This window comes from Rhinatrema bivittatum, chromosome 4 (assembly GCF_901001135.1).
Source record: "Rhinatrema bivittatum chromosome 4, aRhiBiv1.1, whole genome shotgun sequence".
NCBI classification, from domain to species: domain Eukaryota; kingdom Metazoa; phylum Chordata; class Amphibia; order Gymnophiona; family Rhinatrematidae; genus Rhinatrema; species Rhinatrema bivittatum.
In genome coordinates this window covers 312,665,783-312,679,718 of record NC_042618.1, presented here as the reverse complement: position 1 = coordinate 312,679,718, position 13,936 = coordinate 312,665,783, and the positions used below count along the sequence as shown (strand labels likewise).

Genomic DNA, 13,936 nt, shown 5'->3' with positions numbered 1-13,936 from the left:
ATTGTATGAAATTATACGTTACCGGTTATCTATTGGCATCTCTGTTAAAGTACAAACATTTGTTTTGCCTATTTGTGCCAGCCTGTAAACAGTTATGATGGTAAATAACAATGACGGTATAGAAAAAGATTTTAAATAAATAAATAAATAAATGTCTGCAAAGAGATGCAGCCTGTCCCCAACAGGAGGGGCAGGGTGTCGAAGGTACGGCAGTTCAGCTTATGCTCCCCTATCGCCAGTCAAAACTTGATAGCGGTGCTCTGCTGGAGGGCTGGCTGAGGTCTAGGGGTCTGCTGCTGCCGTGAGCAGCCCCGGGAACTTATGTGGGACGTGCATACACGCGAGACACGAGGATAGTATTTCCTCTGGCGATAGAAGGATTTCCTGACTTGAGGATGGTGGGTCAGAAGTTCTGGCTGAAAAGTGCTGGAGGGTTTCATGGTGATCCTTCAATTGAGCCACTGCATCCCTGACCTTATTCTCCAAAGAGATTCTCACCAGTACAGGGTAGGTCTGCAAGTTTCTCCTCGACCTCCGGCTAGAGGTCTGATGCTCGGAGCCAGGGCATCCTGCAGGCTCCAATGCCCGCTGCTGCCACCCTAGCCATTGTCTCAAACATGTCATAGGTGGATCTCACCTCAAGTTTACCAACCTCTAGGCTCTGCTGAATCACCACCAAAACAGCATCCTGCTGCTGGTGGGGCACGTGCTCTGACAGTTCCTGAACCTGTTTCCACAGGTTCCAGAAATATTGGGTCATATACAGCTGGTAGGATGCTATACGAGTGAATAACATAGCACCATGATACACTTTCTTCCCCAGAGCATCCAACGCTCTATGCGCCTGATCTGGAGGAGCCAAAGCATGGGTGCGGGAACACTTGGCTTTCTTGAGAGCAAACTCCACCACAATAGATTGGTGTGGGAGCTGACGCCTCTCAAATCCCAAGGCTTGCTGTACCAGATAAAACAGCATCCGCTTTTCGATTGACTGGCGGAATGGAAACTGGGTGTTCCCAGATCCTTAGGAGTAACTCCTTATAAATAGCATGGACTGGAACAGCCACCATTTCCTTAGGGGCATCCACAAATTGGAGGACTTCCAGCATATTATGACGGGCGTCCTCCTCTGTCAGGAGCTGAAATGGGATAGCCTCCACTGCCCGGACAAAGCCCAAAAAGGTGAGGTCCTCCGGCGGGGACCTATGTCTCTCATTGGGAGGAGACTAGTCCGATGGAAGGTCCCTCGAGTCATCTGCAGAAGACTCAGGCATAGTCCCCCCCACGGGTCATATGGCACATCCTCATCACTAAAGTCCTCTGGAGGCCGTCGTGGAAGGTCCCTGACCAGGCCTCTCGGCTTGGACAGAGGGCATCAAGGGCACCAAGGCCACAGGACTGGAAATACGAATTGCGGGACCAAGGGACCGGACGGTGCCATCAGCCGGATCAACTCTTCCTCCTCGGAGGAACACACAATGGGAACTGCTCCGGAAAAAGGAGGCATCGGTGCCCACTGGGGAATCGATAGACCCCCCCCCCCCCCCCCCAGGCACCGGCTGCGTTAGTACATTTACATATTTACATTTATTGCATTTATAAACCACCTAACACTGAGGCCTAGGTGGTGAACATAAAAACGTACGCAAATAAGTCAAGAATAATAGAAAGCATACATTTAAAATCAAAATAATGTGTTGCATAAAAACAAAATAAAAAGTAAAATAAAAACAGTAACAAAAACATAAAATAATATGAATAAAATCAGATAGGTAAAACGGTAAGGTAAAATTAACCGTAAGCTAGATTGAATAAAAAGGTCTTAATGACTTTTCTAAATTGAGGAAGTGAATCACAAAGTCTGATTTCAATTGGGAAAGAGTTCCATAGAGTTGGTGCTGCCATAGAGAAGGCACATTTGCGAGTAGTGCTGATGGATGTTCAGTCGCTCTAGCAGGAGCACCAACATGAAAGGCACTGGCTCCAACAACGGCGCCGGGGCTGGGAGACCCTGCAGGGCTTGGAGCACTACCAGCTGTACCCTGCGATCCAGCTCCTCCTGAAAATCCTCCAAAGATAGGACAGGTTGAGGAAGAGGTGGAGAAGGTGTCACCATAACTCCCTCGGGGCTCGATACCCAGCAGTGGCATCAGTGGAGAATGCCTGGGACTCCTGGGTCTGATGGAGGTCAAGGCCTCCAAACCGAGCCCAGGGCCTTGCGTGAATGGCGACCAGTGTCTATGCTTGGCCCGGTATTTCCCTGGTGCCGAGGTGGATGGAGATGATCCCTATGTCTTGGAGCGCAATGACACGAGAGAGCGATCCGATGGAGGGGTGGATATCGACGGCATGTCCAAGGGTTTCCCCATGGCCACTGGGCATCGGCGCTCCTGAATGCCAGAGTCAATGGATCAGACGTTTTGGAACCAAAAAGTTTCTCCATCTTATCCAGGCGGGCGCAACAGCCTTTGGGGGTCATTTGAGTGCAAAAATGGAACCCCCAGACGTCGTGCGAAATCCCCAGGCAGAAGATGCAAACCTCATGCGGATCTATGAGGGACAAGGTCCGCAGGCACTGGGGGCATCGGTGAAAACCAGACTCTTTGAAAAACTGTTGAGTGATCGATGACCGGTGGCCAGCGAGGAGCGATACACCAGGAATCGAACATGAAGAAGGTAAAACTTACCACGTCGCCTTACTGGGCCACCAACCGGGAGAAGAATGACCTGGCGCAGAAAAAAAATCTTGAAAAGAGCAGAGCTCCACAACCGCGAGGCAAACACTTTATGGAAAGAAAGTGTAGAGGGACCCTGCCTGGACAGTGTTATGCTCAGTGTGCCAGTCAAAGTTCTAGAAACTTTGACAAAAGTTTTCCGGACCAGGCTCCATCTGATGATGTTTATTCATATGTGAGGACTACCATCCTGCTTGTCCTAGGAGAATACAATTTATCTGTGCTTCCAAGACAATATTTTTAAACAATGATCATCAAAAATAGAAGCCACAAACAATATTTGGTGAAAACAAAAAAGACCCCCCCCCCCCCCAATGTAGAGACTATGCATATGCTTTTATACTTGGTACAATCTGAGAAACCCCTAATGCAGGTGATATACCTCCTCTCCCAGTTGTATTTTTCCTTGTTTTATTGTAACTGCTATTCCTGCACCAGTTCAATTCATCTAGTTTTATGTTCATTACACTAAATGTTAAATGTAAACCGGGTTGATGCGACTACTAGTCGTGAAAGCCGGTATAGAAAATATTAAATAAATAAAATAAAATAAATATACGCTAAAACACTGGCAGTGTTAACAACATTGGAGGTAAGCAAAACTAAATTGTTAAGTTGAACCAAGCTAAGAATCTATACGTTTTTAGAATTTAATCATTTGTACTTGAAATTGTGTTTTATTTTTATCAACTAGATTCACATTGTATATGTTACTATCTTGTATTTGGGTTTAAATTATTATTAAGATAGCGGCTGTACCCTCATTCTTATATTAACATAAGAACTTGTCATATTGGGTCACACCAAGCGTTCATCAAGCCCAGCATCCTGTTTCCAACAGAGGCCAATCCAGGATATAAATATCTGGCAAGTACCCAAACATTAAATAGATCCCATGCTATTATATCTGGTAATAATCAGTGGCTATATTTCCTAACTCAACTTGACAAATAGTTTATGGACTTCTCGTCCAGGAACTTGACTAAACCTTTTTTAAACCCCAATAAGCTAACTGCCTTAACTACATCCTCTGGCAATAAATACCAGAGCTTAATTATGCGTTGAGTGATCTTTGTTATTAAAGTATCTTAGTTATGCACTAAGAGTACCTATGTTTTGGCTTCTGGGATGGTGGTAATTTTTAAAAATATTCTCCACTTATGCAAACTTTTGACCTTTGTAATCATTCCTTTAAGTTTTTTTCTAAATAGTTTCCTCATTTTATCAATCTCCCTTTTAAAAGTTAAATGCTTCTGCAGTGGTTTTACTTAATGTCCTCCCGATAGTGATTATGTCAAGTTTTATTGCATTATCTCCATTATTACTAAGCAGCTTCACTATTGGTAACCCATTCACTAGGTTCTATATTCCACAGAGGATTAGATCTAACATAGCTCACCCTCTAGTTTGTTTCAGAATCAGCTGCTCCATGAAGTTGTCATTTATGACATGTAAAAACTTAACCTTTCTAGCATTTTCTAATGAGACATTTACCCAATCTCCCATTATCAGTGGGTTAGCAATTTTATTTGCCCTTCCAATTTCGGTTAGCATTTTACTGTCTGATTCTTCATCCTGGCTATATAGGTGGTAGTATATATCCTCTGTTATATGCTTTTCTGTCATACATGGAATTTCTATCCATAAAGATTCCACAGAACATTTTGTTTCCTTTGGGACTTTTATCCTACTTGACTTTATGCCATCCTTAACATACAATTATAGTTGGGTAAACAAATTAAAATTGACCTGCCCAGGGTCAAAGTGGTGGAGTGCCAGGAATGTCTAGCTCCTAATTCCTAGATCTAACTCATTTTTGCTTCTATAATCAGATTATCAAAGAATTGGAATGAATTTAAACTTTTACTTGGTTTTCAAATATACAAACATCTAATGCTTATTATTCATAACTATAAAATACTAGAACTTCTAATTAAATATGATACTTACCTGCCAGCCCTTGTCTGCTGTCCTGTAGTATGGATAGTTTTTAGTTATATGCGTATAAATTCCATTTAGTGTAAGCTGTTTATCAGGTGCCATTGTAATTGCTTGTACTATCAATTGTGCATAGGAATATGGAGGTTTTGAATCATCCTACATGAAAAGGGCAAAAGAAAAAAGTTTCACACACATTTACAGAATCAGACATTAGCAAACTACTTTACCAAGCTTTCATTGCTGACTTTAACCGTCTAGTCTTTCTTCACAGTAAAAATAAAGATTTCTCTCTCAGTTTTCCAGTTATCTATATCCCAACAAATTAATAACTATAAGTTGGATGATTTCATGAGCAAAATATTTTAGTTATAGGTTTTACTTTCTATTTGTAATTTAAGATGAACTATGATTTGTGGTGGAGTTAGTTTTATTCTTGTGATTTAAAAAAAAAAAAAAGAAGATTGTATGTTTTGTCCGGAATGTATGTAAGTTTATAAAACGTTTTTAGAAAGTTTTTCAAATTGCTTCAAGCCAAGTAGTAGCCTTTCCTAAATATATTTATATCCACATCCCTCTATACAGGTGAGAAATACATTTTACCAGATATATACACATTTTAAATGTGCTTTTTCCTTTACCTTTTCCTCAATAGTTACATTAAATATCAAATTCCCTAAAAGCTATTTTTAGGGACTTCTGAGCTGGTCACCCTACCCTTTTTGATCCAAGCAGATGATGTTTGAAGGTAAGATTTTCCTTTATTTTTCAAATTTTTATATATTTAAAGTAATTGAATTATGAGCCTTCCATCATGATGAACGATACTTAAATGGGGTGAAACCTTGATTGGCACTATTCAAGTTTCAAACTTGTGCTAATTCAACCCCTTTATGTGCATTACACTGTGCCTAATGAATGTGCACATGCTTTTCTAGATAAAGGAATATAAAAAGAAATAGAAACATATTGGTATATTAAAGGAAAAACTGACTAAACATGGATCTTCTATTAGTTCAACTGAGGAGAGGAGCTACTCCTTTATAACCGTAGTAAAACCTTTAATAATTAGATCTAAGGATATCTCAATTAATTCTCAAAATGAATATTTAGAAAAAATAAGGCAGCAGTACCGAAATGTATTCAGCATGGCAACGGAAATTAGAACACTAACATATACTGCATTCAGTTTGAGGGTAAAAACGGGAAAACTATTTCCCTCCAGAGCAAACAGATAGGTGCTATTAGGAAGGAAAGAAAGGAAGAGGGGCAGAGGAAGAGAAAATACACACCTAGCTAAAGCACTAGTGTTGCACAGAATTCCCCCCCTGTGCAGAATTGCCAAATTCTGTGCAGAAAATAGCAGAGGAGAACTCGGCATGCCGTGAACGCAGCGCGAAGACAAAGACCCACGTGTGCCACGGGACGCGCTCCACTCACGGCGAAGATGAAGGCCCGGGCGTGCCGTTTGCGGCGAAAATGGAAGGCCCCGGTGAGAGAGAATGTGTGCGTGTGAGGAGGAGAGGGGTGTGAGAAAGGAGACGGGAGGGAGTATGGGGGAGCGGAGGGTGAAAGCACGGAGAGGAATGTGAGAGGGGAGGGTGAGAGAGAGCATGGGAGGTAAGAGAGCATGGGGAGAATGTTTGAGTGTAGGTTTCAGAGAGAGGAAGCCTATATGAGGAGATTGTAAAGGAGTGTGTGTGAGAGAGATTGGGAGCTCGTGTGTATGTGAGGGTGCTAGCCTGTGTGAAGGGATTGTGTATGTGAGGGTGCTAGCCTGTGTGAAGGGATTGTGTATGTGTGAGACAGAGCCTGTGTGAGAGGGCCCTGTATGAGGGGGGGTGTGAGAGAGAGAGACTGTATGAGGGTGTGTATGTGTACTTGAGAGAGGGAGCATGTGTGTGAGAAAGGGAGGGACAGAGGCAGCCTGAGTGAGGTACAGAACTGAGAACAGTGTCAAACACTGGGACTGGCGATAGAGTGGAAGTGGTTGAGCCTTGAGGTGGAGGGGAGAAATACTGGCAGGTGGAGGAGTTGGGGCCTGAAAGGGCAAAGTGGCCAGGGGAGTCGGGAGAGCCAGTGGAAGGGACACTCTTACAGTGAATTTCTAGGGAAATTCTGCTCAGAATATTTACAATTCTGCATCTTTAAGTAATACATTTTTTCTGCATTAATTACTTAAAGGCTGTCATGTAAATTGTGTTATTTTGACCAATATAAAGTTTGCAGAATTTTAAATGTTTTGGTGCAGAATTCCCCCAGGAGTAATATGGTGGTAAATATGAAACCTTTACATTGGTGCTATTAGTAGAATTCTCAGCTTTCTAAGCAAAGCATAAAAACTAAGTAAATCCAGGAAAACAAAGGTTGCTTACCTAGAAACAAGTGTTATCCGAGGATAGCAGGATATCAGTCCTCAAACGAGTGACAACAGCTAACAAAGTCCAGATTGGTGCAATGACTGCCTAACTTCTAGAGCTTTCATCATGCTCTACACAGCGTAGGTAGGTAGATTAGGCCGGGCTGTCAGTTTAGTGTAGGGGAGGCGGGTGAGTTCAGCAAGGACTGATACTCTGCTGCCCTCAGAGAACACAGGTAAGCAACTTTTGCCTTCTCGGAGGACGAGCAGGATATTCTGTCCTCTCAGGTAGGGAATCCCTAGCTATGGAATGTCCTGAACAAAAAAGGGGATAAACAATAAGTGCTAATTGGCAAAATGTTTTTGTTGGCAACAGACATTTTTACATTTTTGTGTGTAGTTTTTTTTGTTTTTGTTTTGTTTAAAGGACAACCTGGAAATAATGAAAATGAGCCCTAGGAGGGATGAGCTGGTTTCTGAACCTCAGAAATTCCTTTCAGAACAGATTGATCAAACCTACTGTCATGTCAGAAGTCCCTTTCCAAACAGTAATGGGATGTAAATGTGTGGACAGAATTCCATATTACAGCCTTGCAAATCTCCTCCATGGAAGCTGATCTCGCTGCCATGGCTCGAACACTATGAGCCTTCACATGCCCTTTCAGAGTCAAGTTTCCCTGGGCATAACAGGAAAAGAAGCAATCTGCTAACCAATTTGACAGTGTAATGCCAATTCTAGGTCTGTTTTGATCTAAAGAAACAAAAAGTTGGGTGGACTTTCTAAGGGCTTCAGGCGACTCCATATAGTTTATTTCCTTGATTTACCACAGCACCATAAAAAACATTGATGATGTTTACAAACAATAATAATTAAACTAAAAATACAAGGTAGAACGCTATTGCTCTTTTGCAATCTAAACTATGCAAGGCATGTTCACCTTTATGGACATGTGACCTAGGAAAGAATGTTGGAAAAGATGATTGACTGGTTAAGGAACTCAAATGTGTTCACAGAACCACACTATTATGGAAAACCTTAGTTTAAGGTGGATATGTCACCAGTTAAGGGCAATCCTAAATATATATACACCAGGTCAGGTACTTGAGCTCACAGCCGTTCAATGGCTCAGAGACAGCTTTCATTAACTGGGTCAATACCAAGTTGAGTTCAAGACACAGCAGGTGGTATCAAAAGAAGCAAGCCCCTCATGAACCTAACAACTAAAGACAGTAAAGAGATGGGGTTTATCTTGTACATGGTGGTGATAAGTGCCAATTGTACTGAGGCGACCCTTAACAATCTTGAGACCAGACTCAGGTGTAGCAGGTATTCAAGTAGTCTGTGTAGAGTGGAAAAAGGCCTAGGGCAGTAATTCTCACACCTGACTTGGGGAGGCCCCAGCCAGTCAGGTTTTCAGAATTTCTGTAATGAATATGCATGAGATAAATTTCTAGGTAATGGAGTTAGTGTATACAAGTCTCATATGCACATTCATTGCAGATATCCTGAAAACAAAACTGGCTGGAGGTCCCCCAGGACAGGTTTAGCAAACACTTATCTAGGGTCTCTTACATCAGAAGGCAAATCTCCTCCACTTGAAGCCATACAACTTCCTACTGAAATCTTTCCTAAAAGCTGTAAGAACATGAGAGACCTCATCAGGGAGATTCAGGGAATCAAATCTACCTTCTCAACATTCAGGTTGTGAGGGCTAGGGACCAGATGCTGGGATAGAGTAATGTTCCCTGGTTCTGCATGACTAGAGTGGGAAATTTTCCAATTTCTCTGATGCATAATTCCTGTAGAAGTGGGAATCAAAGCAGTCTCAGCCAGCAGGAGGCTATGATAATCATAATCCTCGGGTCTCTTCCAAGTTTTAAGAGAGATTTTGCTTTTAGATGAATTAAAGAATATGGATACAAAAAACCCTCTCTCCAACTTAAGGATAAGGCATCCAAAGCTAGTTTGTCTTTTGTCCCTCTCCTCGAACAAAACAGAGGAACCTTCTTGTTCAGAGGAAATGCAAATAGATCCACCATGAATGTTGGCCAGTCATGTATACAGCCTACTGGTGTGGTTGTAGGAATCTGCTGTTTGTCTGCTAGGGAATTCATTGCCTGACCGATACGTAGTTCTGTGAGATGGCTTCCCAAGAAAGAAGTACAAACCTGTTTTTCCTCGTTTTAGGTAGAACATGGCTACCTGATTATCTGTCTGGACTAGGTCAATTTTATTGGCCAACCGATCTCTGAAAGCCTTCAGAGCATTTAGGATTGCCCTTAACTCCAAGAAATTTGATGAAGTTTTTACTGACCAGATCAAAGGCCTTGGATGTTCAGCTCTTTTAAATGAGTTGCTCACCCCAAGTTGGACATGCCCACAGTTAGCACAATATTTGTCAAAGAGATTAGAAGGGGATTCCTTCTGCCATATTTGATACCAGGATAGAGTATCCTTGAGCTGCTGGGTAACCTCAATGCTATGTGCTTGGATGCTAAGTAGCATAGAATCATAGGGTCCATTGGGCTTGTCTCATAGTTGTTGCATGTACTGTTGATACCATTAAGCCCAACATCTTCCACATGTCCTGTGCAGATGTTTACTATTTCTTCCACTGTGGACATCAAGGTGATTATCTTTATTTGTGGAAGAGAGGCTTTTGCCAGAGTCATGTCTAGGAGAGCTCATATGAATTACAATTGAGATTGAAAGCTCAGTCTGGATTTGGGGAAAATGATGAATTCCAGCAATTCCAACACCTGAATGGTTTTGCTCATTGATTCTTCTGCATCTTAACAAGAAGTATTCTTGACTAGCTAATCACTCAAAAAGGAAAATAGATGCACCCTCAGTTTACAAAGTTGTACTGACACCACCACTAAACATTCTGTGAACATTCAGAATGCTGACACTAGGCTGAAGGATAGTGTAATAGGGAAACACATTTGGTATTGCCCAAATATGAGATATTGCCTGTGGTTTGGAATTATATCTATGTGGGTATGAACATCCTTTAAATCCAGGGAACATATCCAATTTTGTTTTGAAGGAAAGAAATGAAGGTTTCCAAAGAAACTATCAAACTGTTTTAGGAGGAATATGTTCAAGGCCCTTGGGTCTAGGATGGGATGGAGTCCTATTTTCTTTGGGATCAGAAAATACTTGGAATAAAATCACCACTCTTTTTCCCCTGGTGGAATGGGTTTAACTGCTTTAGTTTACAAGAGAGAAGAGAGTTTCTTGAAGAGTAGGTTCTGATGCTGAGTGATATAGTGATAGCCACTCAGTGGGCAATTTGGTGGGATTTCCAATAGGTGACATCTGTATTTCACACTATGCTTAGATCCCAGGTGTCCACATTTATGTTGGGCCAATGGTTTACATAAAACCTCAGCCTTCCCCTTATAAGCAGATCTTCCGGAATGTCCACTACAACACTGGCTTCGATTTCCTGTATCTGTCCCAGGTTTTGATCGGGGAGATAACTGTGGCTTAGAAATTCTCTATTGTCCTGAACAAAAGCAAGGCCTTGTTGTTGTTGAGGAGGTGGAGGATAGATGTCTCCTCAGCACCCTGCTCAAATACCTCTTGGTGGTTGTGGAGATTGGGTCAGAAGTGGCTGCAAAGAGCATCTGAATCAAACAATGGCCGTTGCGCCACAGTTTCATTGACCTTATCTACAAAGAGAATCTCTCCTTTGCAGGGAAACATCTGACCTCAGGTCTGAAGCCCAAAGCCATGAATGACTAAAAGCACCAATTCTTATGTCAGAGGCTCTTTGTTTTGTCTCAAAAACATCAATTGGATCATGTGTTTTCTGCACTCCCTACCCTTGTCCACTACTGATATAAGATAATCTGATTTCTCTTGAGGAAGAAATTCAAATAAATCCTTGACCTTTTGCAAAACGCAACGTTAATACTGGCCATGAAGAGATCATAGGATGCTATGTCGGATTTGAGCACTGTATTCTGATAAACTTTTCTCCCAGGAGTGTCAAAATGTGTGGCACTCCTTCACAAGGGGCTCCAAGGAGTGAGTACTGAACTTCTAGGCCTTCTTGACAGCTGATTCAACAAACTAATTATGCTTTTTGTCAATTCCAGGAGTCTTCCGGACACAGTATATTAAGTCACCTTCCTACAGGAAGGGGGCTACAAAGAGGAGGGTTTCCCACATTCTCATCTGTATACCCCTAAGAATATCATGGACTGGGCACTGCTACAACATCCTCCAGGGTTGAAAAAATGGAGGATGTCCAACCCTTTTGCCTTAAGCATCCTCTAAATGAAAAGAACTACCCTCAGATATTCATTTAATGAAGTGAGTGAAGGAGAAATCCTCCGGTGGGGTCCTGATCCTTTCCTGTGGAGGAGAGGAGTCCAAAGGAAACCTGTTTACTCCTCCTGATCAGAATAGCTCTCAGATCCATAATGGTATCCCTCTGAATGCTCAGATTCAGATTTACATCTCTAGGTTGCAGAGGTAGCCAGAGTAGCCACCTGTAGTTGGCAGGGGGTTCTAGACCTTGATGTATCCTAGTGCCTCAAGGAATATTCTTCACGGTGTACTGGAAATTGACATCAGTGCAGGCTGAATCGATGTTGATTCCCCTCCAGCACTCAGCTTCTAGAATTGCTGCCAGCACTCAGTTTCTAGAATGAATAGGACATCCATTTCCATCAATGTCAATGTCCTCAATGCCAATGCACCAATATGAGAAAAATGGGGTCCACTGCCTCCTGAATTTCTGTTCGATTCCTCCTTGAAGATGATCAAAGCTAAAAAGGCCTGTACAGCGGGAGGTGAGGTCATCTTCCTGGGTCTGCTGAGGTTTATCAGTAGCTGCAACTGGGGCCCTTGAAAGCCATCACAATCCACCATATTCTGTTTAGGTTGAGTGGATCCCCTTAGCAGGTTTGCTTTGGAAGATGTTTGGCTGTTGCCAGTATTTTTACTTTATTTTATATTCTACATTTCATGACTGAGCATCCATTTTTACATTTTTTAAAAATGTTATTCTACCTTTCTTAACTGAAAGCAGATTACATGCAATACCTCCCTGTTCTTGACACTGTGCACCAACTAGGACCAATATTTATGCCTCTTTGCCTTCCATCGATGCTCTGCAACAATGTCAATGCCACTAATGCTGATGTAGATGGCCTGGACTTACTGGTCCCAAAGAGGTTTGTTTTTTTTTTTGCAAGCTCTAGGGAGGATTGATGGCCTTACACATGTTGTATACTGAAATACAGTGATGGACCCCAGGCAAAACAAGCATCTGTCATGTGGAACTGTGACAGACATAGTATGTGTGCACTGTGGCACCTTGCAAAGTCACTGGTCACCTTCTTGAGGGACATCAAGCCTTCCCTGAACCACCAGTCAATTACTAGTTGGCATTTATTCCTACCCGGTCTGGCACTCTGTCTTCTCGTATAAAATGGACTCTGAGACGTTCAGGCCTTTCTTCTTTCCAGCTTGTTGTAAGCTTCCAAGTTCTCTCCCCCTGTTGATTGTAACTTTGACTTATTCCTACCTATTGTTATCTTTCGTTTACTTGAATAATTACTCTAGTTTTCCCTTTGTTAAACTGTAAACCGATCCGATATGGTTATTTACTATGAAGGTCGGTATAAAAAACTGTTAAATAAATAAACATCATCAGGCGAATAATAGCTGCTGTGAAATCAAAACGATATGATTTGAATAAAAGACATGATTGATGGTGCTCAATACACAAATGTTGTTGCAATATACAGCTGAGCTAAAAAAAAAAAAAAAAAAAGAGGAAAATGTATAACCAAAAAAAAAAAACTGAGGGAAGCAGCAAGGAAAAACATGGTTTTGAGGCAAATTACTTAAAATTCACTCACTTGGAAAATCAGGACCGTTAAGCTCCATGGAAAAAATGAAACTAAAGGTGGGGCAGGCAACAGCCATTTATGGTAGTACAGCATGATGAAAACTATAGAAGCTATATGATTGTTGTACTTATGTCAAAGTTTCTAGAACTTTGACTAGGCACACTGAACATGCCCAGCATGCCTTATACCATGCGTCCATGAGGGGTCCTTCTCCAGTCTTGGAATAAAGAATTATGATTAAAATAAATAGGAGATGGGGTGGCAGGAAGGTTTTGTGAGGATTAACATCTTGCTGTCCTCTGAGAACACTGTTACAGGTAAGCAACTCTTTCTCAGAGGTCAAGCAGGATGGTAGTCCTCACACATGGGTGAATCTCTAGCTACAGGCTGCTTCCCAACACAAAAAAGGACCAAAGGGCACAATAAACAGTGCTGTTGGTAGAGGGGGAAAGACAGTCTGAGCCCAATGGGCCCCAGGCAGAAGAGTTGAGTTCTATGCATAATTTCCAAAGGACAGACTGGTCGAACTTACTGTCACGTCGGCCATTCCTATCCAGACAATAAGAAGATGTGACTATGTGGAACTGCTCATAAGTGGGCCACTGATGCTGCCATGGCTCTGATAGAATGAGCCTTAACATGACCCCCAAGATGCAGTCCCACCTGGGCATAACAAAAGGAGATGCAATCTGCCAACCAACTGGATAGTGTTTGCTTGGCAAAGGCGACGCCCAACCTATTCTTGTCAAAAGAAATAAAATGCTGGGTGGACTGTCTATGGGCTTCTGTCTGCTCCAGATAGAAGGCTAAGGCTCACTTGCAGTCCAAACTGTGCAGTGCTCATTCGCCAAAATGCGAATGGGGCCTGGAAAAGAATATTGGCAGGATAATTGACTGGTTAAAATGGAAATCCGTCACCACCTTAGGCAGAGACTTAGGGGGTGCATATATGCAAGACCACCCTAACATGATAAAACTTAGTATAAGGTGGATAAGTCACTAAGGCCTGGAGCTTGCCAACCCTGCGTGCTGA

The 13,936-nt window shown here is 42.3% G+C and overlaps 1 protein-coding gene across 1 annotated transcript in view; it reads right to left on the bottom strand.

Annotated features, from left to right (window-relative positions):
- The window catches only part of FOXK2 (forkhead box K2), a 281,644-nt gene that overhangs the window by 93,887 nt on the left and 173,821 nt on the right, over nucleotides 1-13,936 (bottom strand). Inside the window, exon 4 of the mRNA XM_029600265.1 lies at nucleotides 4,686-4,832. Coding sequence (XP_029456125.1) covers nucleotides 4,686-4,832 — 147 coding nt within the window. The remainder of the gene's footprint in view (nucleotides 1-4,685; nucleotides 4,833-13,936) is intronic.